Below are 18,607 nucleotides of genomic sequence, written 5' to 3'. Positions count from 1 at the left end.
ATTTAAATCTTTAGCGGCTTCAAACACTATTTTCGACAACTCTTCATAAGCGATACTACGAAAAGACCAACAAAGTCCAAGAAAATTATACGTCAACCAATCTGCTTGCTTTTGGTAGCTACGAGGCAAGTATGAAAGATCTCTTGGAAGTTTAAATAAAAAGTATTCTGTAGAATTTTTACAAGTATTGCCAATTGCCAATTCTTTTACGAAAAGATTCTCATTGCCAAAGTGAAATGCTTGGTAATCAATAAATACAACCATACTTTGCAAGGTTTAAAATAAAACTGAATAACTATTTCAAATTTTTTTATTTAAAAATATTTTACATCTGAAATTAACTACTATCATCTACAATTACATTACGTTTCTTATTAATCTCTATTTCAGTATCGAATTCTCCATGTACTATACAATTAACAAATAATGTATGATACATTGAAACAAATTTATGACTTGCACCAGTAAAAACTGGTTGTGAAGCTTTACTTGGAATTTGATTACCATCCACATACAACGACAAATAAGTCAGACCAAAATGTTGAAAATCGAATGCATTCATGCTATAATTACCATTAAATGCTGTATTTGTTACAAAGCTTATTGCATATCTTTTTGGTAATTGACCCAAATAAACATTATTGCCACGGGCCTAAACTCGTGGTAAGGGTTAAGATAAACGGCCAAGTAGAAAAAATATATTTATTGCCTACGCCTACATACAGAGCTGGGTACTTACAAGATGCACGTTAAGCGGTCATATGCTCTTCCCGTAATCCAGATAAAGGGTAGGGCACAGGTCACACTCACACTCCGAAAATCCTCGGACACCCCGAAGTTACTCTAGTAAAAACCTTAATCCGACTTCTCCCCGCTCCTCGTATACCGTCAGTTTTATTGAGCTTCGACAGGCTGAGTTTTCTAAAAACGGCGGTCACCATTCTTTATGAAATTTACCATCAGCAAAACCGACCTGTCGAAACTCAACTACACTGGAGTGCGTTCATAAAGATACTCTGAGTCTACTCTAGGTCTATAGTCGTTCATAAAGCCGTCCAAATGAACGTGCACAAATTGTGCGACTGTTCATAAATTGTCGCGTGATATACCCGGAGTGTTCGTGAATCGCCGTGCTCAAAAGTCCGGCGTTTTTCACCGGACATGCGCATTCGTATTTGGTTTGACGCTGTCAACCATTTGACACCTTGTTGATGTTTTTGCGGTTTTTGCACTACCTGCTCTGAATTGAATTTGCATACAAGAACTTTTTTCATGGGCTATGACTGTTATTTTGCGGTCACTTATTCTAATATAAAAGTGTTCAAACTATTCCAAACATTAGATTATAAAATTAAAACTATGAGTAGCTGTGAGGAAAAGTTAAAACAGGTGTTCACTGAAAACGGTGAACCTTTGAAAACCGATGAAGGCTATTTGGTGTTTCAGCAGCAGGCAGGTAAGTCAGCTTAATGTCTTGTTGGTAGTGTACTACCTAATTGTGTACTTATTGTCGCAGATGGCTGCCTTGTCATTGTGGAAAATAATGATGCTGGGTCTGCTTCGACTTCAAATTCAGATAAAAGAACGGCTGATAAAAGAATCAAATGGTGCCATAATGCAATTATCAACCTAATTGCATTTCGGAAAGAGTTGGACCCGGAATTTCGTTCAACAACCCAGAAAAACGAAGTGGTTTGGAAAAAACTTGCATCGAAAATGAAAGAAATGGGTTTTATGTACACTTCGGTACAATGCAACGACAAGTGGCGCTATTTAAAAAGTAGATATGCTACAAAAAAAGATAATATGGGCAATAGAGGAAGTGGGGAAGATCGAATGGATTTTGAATATTTCGAGAGCATGGATGATTTTTTGGGAAAAAAGCATTCTATATCACCAATTGCGATCGCTTCCTCATCGCGAGGGGATACCAGTAAGTTACTGCTGACTGCTGCTAAAATAATAACGGCTACACAATGCGTGTTTATTTTGTTACTACAGTAAAAGTTGTATTTAAATTGTTAACTACTGCTTTTTAGTACCCACCGATGTGGAGGAGCAAGATTTGCCTGAAGAGGCAACGCCCCCCAAACAATTAAAAGTTAAAAGTAGAATTAGCGGCAGTATTAAAGGTAAAAAAACACCGATGCAAACAATTATAGATACAATGAATAAGAATGTGGAATCCCGAGAAAGTAGACGCACACAACGTCATGAAGAACTATTAGCCTTACGTAGACAATCGTTGAATGTATTTTCCGATAAAATGGATGCTCTTATTAAAGCAATAACTGCACCAAAAGAAGAGAAATAATGCTTTTCAGTTCATGTTTGTTTTTTTCGTTTATTACTTGCGATTTGTGACTGACTATTAAAATAAGAGTTTTTGTTTTGTTTTTGTATTTTATATGAATATGTCTAAATACTAAATATAATTTTGTTATTCACTAAAAAAAAGATTTTCTTAAATAACATATATTTTTAAGAAGTACAAAAAAATACCAGCAATTTGGAACACGTTAAAGATGAAGTTTACGATAACTTTACAATAGAGGTAGGTATAACCCTATAAGTAACTTAAATATACCAATTAACAAAAACTTACAAGAAAAGCGTACAATTAATGTCGATTAAGAAATATTTGACGACATAAAGCATCACGTCGTCTCCGTCCTTCTATTGCCACGTTTTCACCAATGCCATCGTCACCATCATTATTATTTACTACATAATCAATTCCATTGTTAATATAGTCATCAATATGGAGATCATGAAAGTCTAGACAGACATTGTGTAATACGCATGCAGCTATCACAGTTGCAGGAATTAATTTAGTATCATTCATGTCTAAAAACTTGAGTCGCCTAAATCTTCCAAATAGAAGAGCAAACGATCGTTCGATTACTTGGCGCGTCTGTGCATGTACAGTGTTGAAGTATACCTGTGCTGCATTCAGGTTACCCCTATTTATGTATGGTGCAATACACCATGGTAAATTAGGGTATGCTTTATCTCCAATTAAATAATGTTCTTCGGCAAAGTAATGACCCATGTTGGCATTGACAGCATTATAAAAATCACTGTTTTTAAATATTCTGCTATCACTTACAGATCCTGGATAACCAATGAATGCATCTGTAAATTTCAATGAAGGTACTGCGATAGCTTGCAGCGTAAAAGCATAGTTGCATTTTCGTGTAATATAGGATTGAGGATCCTCTTTAGGAGCTTTGATTTCCACGTATGTACCATCAATGGCCCCAATGCAGTGTGGCATTCTGGCAAATGCATGAAATCTTCTCTCAACATTTTGTAATTGCATCCCTTCTGGCCATTTTATAATAGTTGGTGCTACGGCATTTAGAATTTTTACTACTCGTTTGAAACACTGTGAAAGAGATGACTTTGCTAGTCCAAATCTTTCTCCAACTGATCTAAAATCAACAATATTATAACGTGGAGTTATAATATTTTAGCTAACCTGTATGAATCGGGTGTTACGAGTATCCATATAACTGACAACAATTGTTTTTCGACTTGAACAGTACTTCGTCCAGTAGCAGCTTGTCGCATTAAATAGGGGCCAACTGTTTGTAAGAGTTGTTCATAAGCCTCAATGGTTACTCGAAAATGTTGCTGAAATTCTTGCTTGGTATAACCAGAAATTGTTGCTTCAATATAATTCTCAATACGTTGAGGTTTCTTAATTTTCCTACTTTTTATAAGCATCATCGTAACAATATTTTCTTCATCAGTTACATCGCTGTCCTCATCAGAAGAATATGTAACCGGAATGCCAAATAACATTTCCGATGATAATACAACAGGGATAGTAATTATGTCATTCATTGTTACGGTTCGTTTGTTGAATTGGTGGGCTTAAATGTACCTATGCCATAAACGGACCAAAGAGCTGATATTATTTGTCACTTACCTACTTTAAACGACAGGTTATATTTTTATGTCAAACAATTACAAGAGTGTCAACTGTCATGTTGCAGTCTACTTCAACCGTTCATAAACTTCAGAAAGCTCTGCATTCACTCTAGGTGAAAATTGCCTTACTCTGACGTCACAACAACACAAGATACTTTAGTTTATGAACGCACTCCTGCTCAACAATTGAAGTGGATATTGAGAGAAATTCTAAATTTTGGTAATTCGTTGTATATTAAATAACAAAAAACAGTCACAATAAATAAATTTATACTCGTTCACACTCAAAATTAAAAACTGAAAAAAATTGTCCGTGAAAAACCAGAACTAGAAGTAAAACAAAAAATGAATAAAACCTAACGAAACTTAAAAGTTCTCAAAGTCAAATTTTACACCGTCCCTACAAAAACCTAGTACCGTGTAGGTCCTCCCCTGGCTCATAGTAGGGCTTTTACTCTGATTGAAGAGACTCATTATTAAATTATTAATAAAATCTTTTGGTATCGATCCCAAATTTCTTACAATCCATTAGCCAGTTCTTGTAACGTTTCAAGAGGCTGCTGGAGCTGGTATAAACACCTAGACATTTCGGTCCAAACATGTTCAATGCAGTTCATGTCAGGCGAACAGGGTGGCCACTCCATTCGTGTAATGCCATGATGTTCTATGCGCTTATTCAAAATTCTGGCGCGATGAGGGCGGGCATTATCATCAATAAAGACGAATCTTTCGCCTATTGCACCAAAAAATTGTACAATTATCGGCTCTATTACTCTATCTCGAGAACGCTCAGCAGTCATTGCTTCATTAATCAAGACCAATAGGTCTGTGCGGCCATTAAAACATATGCCTCCCCACACGCACACTGATCCGCCACCAAAAAGAGTGGTTGAAGCCATCACATTTGCATTGTACCGTTGTCCTCTTTCCTTCCACACTTTTTAGCATTTTGGCTAAGAGAACAACGGTATAATGAAAATCCAACCACTCTTTTTGGTGGCGGGTTAGTTTGCGTATGGGGAGGCATATGTTTTAATGGCCGCACAGACCTATTGGTCTTAATTAATAAAACAATGACTGCTGTCCGCTATCGAGACAGAGTGATAGAGCCGATAATTGTTTCATTTTTTGGTGCAATAGGCAAACGATTCGTATTTATTGACAATAATGCCCGCCCTCGTCGCGCCAGATTTGTGAATGAGCGCATAGGACACCATGGCATTACACGAATGGAGTGACCACCCTGTTCGGTTGACATGAACTGCATCGAACATGTTTGGGCCGAAATGTCTAGGCATTTAAACCAGCTCCAGCAGTCTCCTGACACTTTACAAGAGCTGGCTAATGCATTGCAAGGAATTTGGGAAGTGATACCTCAAGATTTTATGAACAATTTGATAATGAGTCTCTCCAATTGAGTAAGAGCCCTGCTAACAGCCAGGAGAGGTCCTACACGGTACAAGGTTTTTGTAGGGATGATGTAAAATTTAAATTTGAGAACTTTTAAGTTTCGTTACATTTTATTCGATTTTGTGTTTTACTTCTAGTGCTGGTTTTTTACGGACAATTTTCTTCAGTTTTTAATTTTGAGTGTGAACGAGTATAAATTTATTTTTTGTAATTATTTTTTGTTATTTAATATACAACGAATTACCAAAATTTAGAATTTCTCTCAATATCCACTTCAATTGTTAAACAGTGTAATTACGGAATATCAGGAGGTTGACCCCCTTTGTAACATTATCCAAAGATTTTCCTTGAAAACCTTGTAGTATTGTTATCACTTTTAATTCTGTGCGTATTATCGGATACTTTGCTGTTGAAATATCTAAAGCTTTTGTATGAGCTAACAAAACTGTTGGATTTATTTTATTTCTTCTAATCATTAAAGTTGCATCCATAATTTGTATTTTCCCATTAATATTATCAGCCATAAGAGCACAACTATCATGAGAACGTACAAGTTGTAATCTTAGCTCTACGCCATTAATTAAAAACTTTTCTTGATTAAATATATTGCAATTTAAATGACCAATAAGGTCAATTTCTTTGCTAGCTGATGTAAGTTTGTATCTTGCAGCATATCCAGAATTTTCATATCCTATTGTATTCATTTTACCAGCTGTATCAGCATACCACAATCCACATGTTAGATGTGAATTTTTGGCACCACTATCATAATTTAAAAGTGTTTCCAGTAGATAACGAATGGGGGGACAACACAACACAACCTTGACCTTGAGTTTGACCCCGCCCATTTTCCCTCTCTTTCTTTCAAGGCCACTCGTTCTCTCTCTTACTTTTTCAAGGCCAACCCCTCTACTTCCCCCACCACTTCAAGGCCAAGGCATTATTGGACCTTGATGTTTTCAAGGTCAAGGTCCCCACTTTTGCAAGGCCAACAACTCCTCACTCATTCAAGATGAATCGCGCAATTGTCCTTACTCATTTTCCACCCCAAACTGTATAAAAGGTAATGTGTTGTGTTGTGTAACACAGTTCTTGTGTATATCAGTGTATAACAAGAAATTCTTAAAAAATGGAACCCATCAGAAAAAGTTCTATTTTTAATACTCCTGGTAAGTTTAATATTTTTTTAGTAGTTTAGTTGGAAATAATTTTTTTTCAGAGGATATTATTATTTGTCCATACGACAAAAACCACGTTCTTCTTTGGTTTCGGCTCGAAAGGCACATTTGGAAGTGCCATCGGGCCGATAAAGAAAAGCAAAGGGCCTCAAGTAAAGTGATGGTGCAAGAAGAAGAAGAGGAGAACTGGGATCATTTTAATGAGCCCAGCTACCTCGACTTCCTGAGGAGTAAAAGGAAACATGTCATAAAACAAAGGGCCTCAAGTAAAGTGATGGTGCAAGAAGAAGAGGAGAACTGGGATCATTTTAATGAGCCCAGCTACCTCGACTTCCTGAGGAGTAAAAAGAATCATAATGCCTTAAATTAAAGAAGTAAGTTTTATTGAATCTTTTTCAACAGTAATTTATTGTGAATTTTTTAGGGCCGGGGTTCTTTCGTTAAAATAGTGTAGAATAAGTTTAGCTAAGTAGTAGTAGTAGTTGTAGTAAAATGTAAATATTATTGTATAAAAAAAATAAAAGTTGTAAAAAAAAGCTACATGTTTTTATGTACACCTATTTCAACCTACTGATACAAGTAAGTGTGACCAGCAAGCAGAGTCGCTCCCTGTTTCAAGACCACTCATTCCCTCTTTATCTTTGATGTTTTCATCTCACTTTTTCTCATTATTTCACTTTTTCAAGGCCACAATATTGGTGCATTTTCATTCAAGGTTAAAAAGTGGGGGTATAGTTAATATATAGAATTTAGTACAAGTTTGATAGCAGTCAGTACTGATTTAATCCTCCGAGAAATAAGAATATAAAAAAGTGCATATATCTGTGTTAATGTCTAAGAGTATTCGCTGCTGGGTCATGGATGTATTGAATCGAATCGCTCGATGCGGACAGAAGCCCATTTTAAAAGCTGGTGAGCTAGAGTTGAACACAAGATTCCGCATACATAATATTAGACGCACAAAGTCTCTGTTCGGAAATTCAGTGCTTGTTGAGTTGGACAATTATGCAGTGTTTCTGCCGAGAAGAATAAGTGATTATTTGACTGAGGAGAAAATTGATGAGTTATTACGAGATCCACGTCCACTATATTTAATATATTTGGGAAAAGAAGATGCTAGAAACCCGACATCTGCACATTGTTTTGAGTTTCAACGTGTGGATGATGAAATATTAGGTGAGTGAACATAATGTAAAATGGAGGATGAAAAGAAATTAAAGAAATGTATATTTCATTTACAGTTAACGAGGGTGCCGAAGAGTAGGATGAAATTATCGGAAAAAGACTTATGTGTGTGAAGTAGTGTGCGTTTTGTGCTAGTGATAGTTTCTTAAAATAAATAAATAAATAAAAAATCATGTGTCTAGACGATGGACAATATGAAAAAAGTTTATACGAGTGTTTTGATAAAAGACTGTTATCATATAAGAACTGGGTACATTCATACCCATCTCCATGGAGTTTAGCAAAAGCGGGATTGTTTTATATTCAAATATCTGATTGTACCCAGTGTTTTGTTTGTGGAGTAATAATTTCACGATGGGAAAAAAGTGATGATGCGTTTATGGAGCATAAAAAACATTCTCCAAAATGTGGATATGTGAAATTGCTTTCCACAGACAAAACTACAATTCAAAAATTCAAATTAGTTACTAAAAATAGCATTGTTGTAGTTTTATTTTTTTTTATATTTGTATTCATGTATTATTTATGTGCGTCTTCTTATGCATAGGTATGCAGACTTGTTAACCTTGATCAGTGTCGGGCGCGCGCCAAAGGCGAGGTAAAAATCAAGAGGCGTCTTGATTTAATTAGTTTATAATTAAATAAGTGGTAGAATAATATGGAGGATTTATAATAGATTTAAGGATATTTAATGTACTACCTATAATATTGATGAAATAAAGTGTTTTAATCGATTCCTTATAGTTTATTTTATTAAAAAAACAATTCATAATAATAATAATTATCTATGTAATATCCGATGAATTAATCCAAGAGTTATGAGTTTTATCCATTCCACTCCACTTGACGAATAAACGGTTACCTTTCTTTCGTAAAACTTTCTCAACGAGATATACATTCGGATATTTAACTTTTTGTAATTCTTCAGTGTAGAAACCTCCTCGTATTGTTTCTCCAGAAACATCTTGTAGCAAATAAGTTCTAGGATTAGTATTTTGAACCTTCGAAACTGTAAATACTTCATTACTCCAATTTGGGGTGTACCCTTTCTTAAAAAGATGTCGATGTTTACTAATTCGAACAAAATCACCAACTTTAAATTTGGGTTTATAAATGTCCATTGTTTTAAGATGACTATAAACTTGATCCAAAACTTTGCGTTCGTTTTTCTTATTTATTGAAATCGGTTTTAAACCAGTAGTCTTATGTCTGGTATTATTGTATTTTTTTATTATGTCAGGTAAAATGTTTATCCAGTTGTAGTGACCTTGCACCGAAAATTCTTTATACATCATTCCCTTGATTGTTCGATTCACGCGCTCGACGACACTACTTTTTAAATTCGAATAAGAACTGTAGTGATTAATTTTGTATTTATTCATTAATTGTTGAAAATGTTTATTGTAAAACTCCTTTCCCAGATCTGTTTGAATGTTTTTAGGAACGTTACGTCGAGTTTTTAAAATTTCACTCATTGCATTTACAACACTTAAAGCCGACTTATTCTTTAATGGAACAGCCCATACAAATTTAGAAAAAACATTGATAACCATTAAGATATACTTAAAGCCTTTATTGACGCGTGAATATGGTATCATTTCAACCAGATCGAGTTGCAATAAATCATTTAAACCTTTCACTATCACACGTCGTCTTTTAAAGTTCACTCTCGCCGGTGCATGTAGTTCATTAACAACTTGACGCTTAATATTTAAATCACTACGCTTCATGGTGGATTGGTACTTTTAAAACTATTTCTATATATATCGGTTTAGCTTCTGATGTTTTGGGTCCATATTTAAATGATAGTTTGTCACCTTCACGTAAAATTTGACCAATTAAATTCGTAGTTTGTTTCGAATTAATTAATGCAATCCACCCGCTCGATGGACTACCATGTACAGACGTAATCGTTGCTTCTTTTAATGGGAAAATATAATTCGTACCAATATTAAATAATACAAAAAGTTTTTTAGCTGGATCCAGTGTCCCAAAGAGTGAGATTGTGGTATATGAGAAAGATTTGACACGTTGTAAAGTTGTCCGAATTCTGTGTTCACTAATGTGTTCACCAAATTTATCTAATGTCATATTCTTGTCTATTGAATGAATAAAGTATGTAGAAATACTAACTATAAAATATAATGTGTTTGCAATATATACAAGTCGTCTCTAAATTATTAACGAATTATTTTCGATTCACGCAATTCTGTTATGATGCGATTGATTTCATTCATATGATTATTATTACCAGCTACTGTCGATGATAATAAAAGACGTAGTCTATTTACGAGTGTGTTGGGATTTTTGTAGGGAACAAATTCTAAATTTTTATCTGTTAAAGCCAATGTGCGAAGAATACCACCACCCTTAACTCTTTTTGATATTGGTTGGATACTACTTGTCGGAGTTGATTGTTCATGACCTTGAGCCTGCAATCGTTGTATTGCAGGTATGTTGCGAAGTCGCGGATACTGTTTACGTGCTGGTGGTACGAGAATTGAAAGACTACTACTGCGGCTTCGTTGCTGGACAGGAGTCGATTGACCTTGATCGGCATCAAGGCTTTCTTCAGTATCACTGTAAAATGGCGGCGACTGAGATGCACGGTGTTCCTGAAGTGGCTGTCTCGAGAAATGTCGAATAATTGTTTTATATTTGTTCCCTACATTACCCAGAATTTGTGCATTTGGTTTATAGTTTTTTCTGTCTGCATTGGTTCGAATGACAATATTTCGATAAGTTTCTAAATCTGATTGAGTATAATTAGTTGGATTTTTTTTAAATAATAATTCATACAATCCAGGTGTATCAGGATAAGCTACATTTTGAACGATTACATGATCGTCTTTGAAATCAATTTCAGAATTGCCAATAAAAAATTTATTTGCCTCGGTTCCATGTCTCACACCATATTGATGATCAAATTTGTTTTCTGTGTTAATAATCATATCTTCAATGTACTGTCGAGGTAAACCGGTCCATTGTTTAAGAAAATGGCGAAATGCATCGGTTTTTGACAAATTTATTAATGTTTCTTGCAACTTTCCAATGGTCACGTTCCTGAGTGACTCTCCCTCCTCTCTGGGTGTGCTAGCAGTCGCATGTTGTCGCATTAAACTGAATCGTGGATCGAGCGATGTAGTACTACGGCTTGTAGTCGTTGACTCAAAAAGTCGCTTCGCCTCCGGTTGTTTGATCTCATGATGAATTGATATTTTTTCCTGTTTTGGGACAACTTCGCGTTCATGTTTAATTTCAGAAATTAAACTTTTTATTGGATCGGTTAGAGGTTGAATGTGGGTTGCGAAACGTCTTTGCGAACTTGCAATGTGTGAAGATAATGATCGTACTTTTTGTTTAACGTGTCGTCTTGCCTTATCCAGCTCTAAAGCTAAACGTTTATCCATGTCGATCGTCGACTAATAAATAAATCTTTGACAAACATTTACATTTATATTTTAATGAACTGATCAAAACCGTTACGATAACGCCCATTGTCTTGTTCAGCATCCTTATCAATAGTAACAAATCCATACGGTTTTTGCCAACACTGTGAACACATTTTCTGAAAGGTTTCAAATGACATATCTGTACCAACGTGATCATTAAAAATATGTTTTAAATTTAATACATCCTGAGGAAAGATAATTATAAAATTAGCATTATCACGAATTAATTGTTTCTGAATGGAAGAATACGTTTGGCTTATAAATATACTATCGATATTATAATGCCTACCAAAGCAAAAATAATCACGTATTATATTTTGGTTACAAGTGACTACATCATCAAATATTATTATGGAATAGGGTTTGATTTCTTTAGGAGGGGGAATTTCGGCACCATCTTCATATTCATAGTAACCGACTTTATCGAGAGGTGCCAGAACCGATTTTAAAAATTGATATTTTGGTTGTTGTAGCGTTTTTGAAAATAAGTAAATGTCTGTGAAGCGTAATCCATTTGGATGCAGCAAGAGACTTAATATCACATTTGTTTTTCCACATCCAGAACGTCCAACCACTAGTCCTCTTTTTACACTATTATTGAATAAAGTATTATGTTTAGGAAACTGTTGATAGGGTACACAAACTGAATAGTCGTGATTAGAAATTTTTAATAAATCTTTTTGTTGCACAAGTTTCATTGTTGACTTACAAAATACAAATAAAAATACTTTACACATTACATCAATTATAAATACATAATAATAATAACTATGTAGTATAAATAAATGGTTACATATCGTTACATATCTACAATAAGGTAAAATTCAATCAGTGGGTTCCACATATTTTTGCAATTCTCTAATTAGAGAATCTAAATTTCGATCTCTATCAATATCGTAATGTCCCCAGGCTAATGTATCAATTGAATTACCTAAAATGTATCGTTTATCATCGAAATTAGACAGTGCTATTTTATTCCTTAATTCGGTATACATATTATGTAAATAAGATTTGAAAACGTTCATAACACAGAAAACTGATGAAGATGAAGGATTTGTTGCAATTGCCCGATATTGTAACAGTGTTAGAGATTTATCAATTACATGTTTACTTACACCTTTAGCCTTTTTAATTAAATCATTCACTGTTTGCACACAATATGCTTTGGCACCGGTGCCATAAAGTAGTACAATTGGTACACCAGCATACTCATCTTTCATTTTACCGATAACAGACACAGTTTTAGGAATATCATGAATATTATTCTCGGGATAATTTGAAGTATCAAACCGATCGATATTCTGTTTAATATCATTATATACGTTTTCCGTATAAATTTCTAAAATTAATGAATCCGTATCCGTATACAAAAGCTGTACATTATTTCCATACTTAACTTTAAGGAAATTATAAAAAAAGTCATACATTAAAGTTTTTGAAATTTCCAATATACTGAATCCTACATAAATAGGTTTATCATACGTTACTTGAACTTTATTCATTTCTATTGCAACTAAATTTTCAGTAAAAATAGAACAATTTTTTAAATTGTGGTTTGGCTATCCATGTCTCTGCTCCATACTTGTGACCGTTTTTTTTCCAATGTGTAGCCAGTTTAATATCTACCCGATTATCGACATTTTCCATGGTTTTTCCATACACACTATTATTCATGAGTTTAAATAAATCTTTTTCAAACTTATTTTTAGTCTGATTTCGTAATTTCGTATTTAAATCAATATATGGTTTGAGCCATGACGATTGATTGAATTTTAGTACTCTATGAATTTTTGTCAATTCTAGTCCATTTTGTAGAGCTTGTTTTAAATTTCGATAGTGTATTATGTAGTTTGTTTTAGCACATAGATTTGGAATGAGTTTAGCACATTTTCCGTTTGGTGGAATTAAATTTTCAGGTAGAAATGGCATATCATTATGAGAGTTGTGTAAATGATGAGGATAAGAGATATCTACTTCAAGGACATAACCTTCAGGTGTGGTATCAGTCAAATCCATAATACTAAGTGAATTAATTTCGTCTTGCGTTAGCCAAGTAAATCCACCTAAAGGGAGTACTTCACTCATAGCCCAACCATAGAGATTTGTTGCATCGAGGTATAAAATGTATGATGTCGGTTTCGAAGGGTCATAATTTGGAAGAAATTTATTATTTGCTTGAGCCGCTCGTTTAACACATGTACTAACTCCCCCACGAATCCCTTTTTTGAAAAAATGCAACATATCTATATCAGTCAATAATTCTAATTTTACATGGGTAAATTTAAGCATAGCATTCCAACTAAGAGATGGTGCAGTCACGTAATGTGCTGGATCAAGTTCATAATGCTTAAGGCACATGTTTCGAAAATTCTCAAAGACATCAGCTAATAGCAAAATATCACTTTTTAAATAGAGATCAGAATATTCGCCTAGAGTCTGACAATGGAATGTATTCCATACGGTATTAGCTCGTTGATAATCATCTTCAGAAATATGCTCATCGCGAAGTTTATCGTAAAAATCAATTTTTTGTGGTAATTCCGTGAGATCTAATTTAGAAAAATCATCGATAAATGAATATGGAAAAACCCCTTTCTGTCTAATTAACTGAAATTCTCTGTCAACGGGAAAGTATCGTTTTACTTCCATACATTGAGCATCATCCAAGGCTGCTGCCAGTTTTTCTAATGAACATGTCAAAAACTGAAAACTATCTATAAAACGCAAGTGTAAGTGCTCCTTGACTATTCGATTGTTTGAATTTAGATATTCGCCTACACAAATTTTTTTCGAAAATGTAATATATTTCTCTTTAGTTTTACCAAGAATATTAATTTCACTTTCTTCAAGGGCCAACTCTTTAATGAATAAGTGACTATCATAATTTGTTAAATTATGAAATACTATCGGAATAAAATTTGGAATTTGAAAATTCAAGTTACAATTACTGTGCGCAGCGGACCTATAACGACCCGTTAAATGACAGTGATCTTTTACTTTAATATCATTCTGTTGAAAAGGTTTTTGACAAATATGACATTCCGTTGCTGTAAGATAATCAAACTCTTCTTGAATAGTTAATGGAAGCATTGGTTGTACAATACTTAAATACTTTTTATAAATCTCTATCAAATCTATTTCTAATGCTGTAATAAAGTCAACCACAGATGACTGTCCTCGAAAACTTTGGAATTTAGATAATTGATCGTTATATGAACATTTAATGTAATATGCACATGAATATGGTTGATGGAGAAAAGTTTTTATCGAAAATGATTGATTTGGATTTGGTGCAACTGTACTCATAGGTTTCAATAAACATTCGAAATCAGCATAAACAATAAATGGGATAGTCATTTTATGATGATAATTTTGAAATTCTAATACATTAGCGGGAACATTATAACCAAATCTATTTGTTATTAATTCATTATTTGGGATTCTAGCATAAAGTTTTCCACAATCAGTCGAAGAATGTCTATCTAATAAAGCTTGGGTTGTGAAATATTGTAGACATCCATCACAGAAAAATTTTGAATGATGATGTTTTGAGAGTTGGGAAGATACTAAACGTGGCAAATTAGTTATTGTACAGTAATGTTGATTACCATCGTTATCACTCAACAATAATAAATTTATGTGTACCGGTTTCTTAAAGTTTGTAAAATATAATGGTCCCACAATTTCAAATTTTACCTTATTGTTTACATAAAGTAATTCAAGTCCGTAAACATTAATAGAGACATTATTTTGACTTTCAAATTTTGCAATACTATCCAGTTTTACAGGAAATTCAATACCTTGGAAATTAAAAAGTGTCGACCAATGTGGATATGAACTGGGTAAATGTTCTGGTCCCATAGGTAGACACACTGCTGCTACGACACTCCAACCAAAACAATGAATATCCTGATTTTGAACATTAACTATTGCCCTCTTCATTTTCACGCTTGGCGGTAGTGGGATATACGATGAAGCTTTCAATGGATTGTAATAGTTTACATTTAATTCTAAATGTAAGATTTTCACAAGTGTCCAGCCTAAAACAAAGAAGCAAAAAAATAATTGTATTATAAAGATTTTTACAATATATAACTACCTGAATCTCGTTCCAAAAAATCCATCATTTTTTGACTAATAACTTCTTGAAAGTCATGCAACATATTCCTAATATTCGTGCCTAAAGTGACAATTCTGTTAGTAGTATTGAAAGATTTTACATCAAATATATTTTTTGACTCAATGGTATACAATCCAAATAATTCCAAATTTATTTTGATTGTACTAAATTTTTCAATTTGTGAAACAATAAGTCTAAGTAATTTATTGTGAATTTTATCCATAAATTCATTTAAATCGATATAATGGCCCTCATCACAAATCCTATATGAAGCGATGCGTGATTTAAATGCACTGCTGAGTGCAAACACCCCATCCTCCAAGGGAGTACTTTGACAATTATTTCTATGCTGTCTACTTCTCTCATGGGCCGTAATAAGCTTTGGAGCAATTTCTTGATTACATGTAACGCACATATAATTGTTGCTAGCTAGAAAAGAAAAATTATTGAAAAATAGAGTACCTATTAGTTAAAACTTACCAGTTGAATGACATATTTTCTGTTTTTTGGCGGCCGGTCCTCCATTTTCCTGTTTTTTGACCACTTGACAATAGAGCTTTTCGTGGCGTAGTCGTGATTGACGGGTTGTAAATTGTTTATTACAGTTTTCACAGTGATGCATTTTCTTATGAAAATATAAATCAATAAATTAAACAGGTTACTAACAAAGTTTAATTATAAATTTGCTGCCTTCTGTTACTATCTTTGAATGACTTTTATTTATACTATATAAATATATATTTTTTTGTGTTCAGAGATAGGTATCCAGCAAGACCTCGAGGAGGAGCAGCATGCTTGCCATCGTGTTGTAGGTAGTATGATGTTAAAATTTGGAAAATCGCGTTCGAATTAAATGTACTTGATATGATTGTGGGATGGAAATAGGATTTATTAATATTAATTATTAATATTAACATCATTAATATTAATATTAATATTATAATTATTAATAATTAATATTAATGGCGACTTTCGCGAACGTCTACGAGGCTTTCTAGGGCGCCGACGCCTCCTTGATCGTGAGTGAGGGGGAGTGGGTGGAATGATGTCATCGTCGTCGTCATCGTCTCCACCCTCCACCCTATTCTCAATCCTATTATTTGTTTGCCCTAGAATGGGTGACAATTGAGAGGGTTGAATGATGTCATTTTCAACATCCATCTCTTCACCCTGCCTCCTCTCTTCAACCCACGGCTCTGCCAGTGCGTCAATGACAGATGGTTGTTGCATGTCATTGACGCCCTGTGATAATATTATGGGTGACGGTGGTGGTGAAGGTTGTGGTGACCGAATGATGTTATTTTCGGTCTCTACCACCACCAATCTCTCTGGCAGAACATCATTTTCCTCAATAATCGGTGAATTGGGTTGAGGGGGATGTTCAACGTTACCATTGATAATGTTTTCCACCTCAACCCAAGGCTCCGATAAGGCGTCAATGATGTCCTGCGATATTATCATAGGGGGTTGAGTTAATACCGCGGGTGCCGCTTCAGGAGATATTGGTGTAACGGGGCGGGTAAACACTGGCTCAACGAAGGGGCTTTGTGGTGGTAGTGGTGGACTGGGAGAGATTGGGGGTTCTTCCACCACGACCATATCATTATCAAATACATTTAACTCATCGGTAATCGAATTATTGATGGGACAAGTTCCTTCATCCACAACCGGATTGGACACCGCCTCGTCTTCGTTAATAAACTGGTCTATTAAGGTCAACGAGATGTCGTCCGAATAATCATTTTCAATACCATGTTGAGCCAGGTATTGCGTGAATGGTAAAGAAAACGATAATTCACTATCAGGTTGTGATAAAGGAATAACCATAGAATCATCATCATCCTCATCAACGATTTGAACAATATTAGCAACAGCGTGATTAGCTAATTGCTTCTCTTTCACACTTAACTGACTACATTCAATCTCATCCTCTTCAAAACAATCTTCCCTCAAAGATTGACTTAAAGACGACTTGGCAAATTGTTCAAATTGTGTCTCATCATTTTTGATTAATTTTGAATAAGTAGGTCTAATAATTACATCAGAAACGATATTGATTCTAGGTTTATCCCTATTAAAACCACTACGGTTTTGATAGGGATTTGCAACTTTTCCCTTCAATACTTTAAATAATAACTTTGATGACTGGTTACTTACAGTTGTCCTAGTTGAGGGACCGGGACACTGACAACACTCGTCACCATGAGTGCACGGTTTAAAATTAGCAAAATAATTTGAACACATTATTTCGTACACAGACTACCTGTACAACACAGAATGAATTTCTGCATTCACTCTCTGCACATTTATAAATTGTTAAAAGCTCCCGTCAAGGTCAACTTCTTTGTATGCACTTACTGCAACTACATTGGTGTATTCCATCAAGGTTAACATATAGACACAAAAAAATGTAAAAAGAAGACCTATGTAGACAGGATGGAGTGTAACCGCCTGTTTCAAGGACATCGTTAACCTGTTTAATTTATTGAAAAAATGAGAAAAATCACTCATATCCACTGCAATAATCAACTCTTTTTTTATAAATAAAATGAATTTTTTTGGGTGGTGTATAAGGATTATTGAAAGTGTAAGGGAGTGGTAAATATTATGAAAAAAATACAAATGTTTATAAATCTATAACATTTATTTATAAATACTACAATTAATTAATTCAATTAATATTCCATATCATTACAAAAAATATTTTTTGAAGAGTTTGTATTTTCAAAATTGCTTCTCGATGATTGTTGATAATCATTATTAGTATTATGGGATAAAGTTGAATCAAAATAATTCCCATTTCCGCAATCAAAACTCCTCCAAGAATATTCACGATGTGGAAGACATCTTCGTAAATGTCGTCGAAGATGTTTTACTTTCAGGCGATGTCCTGGATTATTACGACACGTTATCCAACTCTCTTGATCCATGATTACTAATAGACTGATGAGTTGAGATTATTTACACAATGTTTTGTACACTTTTAACGAAATGTTTGTTTTAAAAAAAATACATTATGTAGACTGCAATATGCGTTATCGTTCAGATGGTACATGCATTTAACTTTATCGGCGTGTAATGTTGGTTGTTGTGGAAATTCAATAACTTGTTTATGTGTATATTTTTTCAAAAATTCGGCTTTTTCTTTTCCTTTTACGTAAATTTTGTCAACATCCTTCAACACATTGTTTATAACTTGTACGTGTTTCCAATATGGAATATGTCCCATATTCCAGTCAATACAATGATAATTCTTCATTAACCATTTTACTTGTTTTTCATCTTGAGGATTCAAGAGTTGTGAAGGGAAAGGGGGTTGAAAAACA

The 18,607-nt window shown here is 34.1% G+C and overlaps 2 protein-coding genes and 1 long non-coding RNA gene across 5 annotated transcripts in view; 1 reads left to right on the top strand and 2 right to left on the bottom strand.

The window, feature by feature from the left end:
* The window catches only part of LOC103314287 (uncharacterized), a 132,976-nt gene extending 128,840 nt beyond the window's left edge, over positions 1-4,136 (bottom strand). For 2 of the 3 annotated variants that reach the window (XR_010333617.1, XR_010333618.1), the window contains exons 1-3: positions 3,935-4,136; positions 3,482-3,878; positions 740-3,434 (exon numbers count right to left, since the gene is read on the bottom strand). The gene's annotated coding sequence lies outside the window, so the exon portion shown is untranslated. Of the gene's footprint in view, positions 1-739; positions 3,435-3,481; positions 3,879-3,934 lie in introns of those variants that run through there. The other variant, XM_064355929.1, reaches the window with a different exon arrangement.
* Positions 4,137-6,132: 1,996 nt separating this feature from the next.
* LOC135265695 (uncharacterized) lies at positions 6,133-8,443 on the top strand. The gene is made up of 4 exons (XR_010333475.1): positions 6,133-6,515; positions 6,566-6,898; positions 6,949-7,700; positions 7,766-8,443. It is a non-coding gene; the product is annotated as an uncharacterized LOC135265695 (long non-coding RNA).
* Positions 8,444-11,812: 3,369 nt separating this feature from the next.
* Positions 11,813-17,119, bottom strand: LOC135265661 (uncharacterized). Its single transcript, XM_064355595.1, has 3 exons — positions 15,762-17,119; positions 15,261-15,710; positions 11,813-15,201 (listed from the first exon to the last, which is right to left on the bottom strand). The coding sequence occupies exon 1, from the start codon at positions 17,106-17,108 to the stop codon at positions 16,179-16,181; it is 930 nt and encodes a 309-aa protein (XP_064211665.1). The 5' UTR covers positions 17,109-17,119; the 3' UTR covers positions 11,813-15,201; positions 15,261-15,710; positions 15,762-16,178.
* Between the last annotated feature and the right edge of the window lie 1,488 nt (positions 17,120-18,607).

The sequence above is a fragment of the Tribolium castaneum genome, chromosome 3, assembly GCF_031307605.1.
Source record: "Tribolium castaneum strain GA2 chromosome 3, icTriCast1.1, whole genome shotgun sequence".
NCBI classification, from domain to species: Eukaryota; Metazoa; Arthropoda; class Insecta; order Coleoptera; family Tenebrionidae; genus Tribolium; species Tribolium castaneum.
Note: the sequence above shows the minus strand (reverse complement) of the source record. Positions and strands in the feature narration are given on the sequence as shown.

What these genes read in the sequence shown, in the direction of transcription:
- LOC135265661 (XM_064355595.1), bottom strand. Translation starts at nt 17,108, where the DNA reads ATGGTTATTCCTTTATCACAACCTGATAGTGAATTATCGTTTTCTTTA.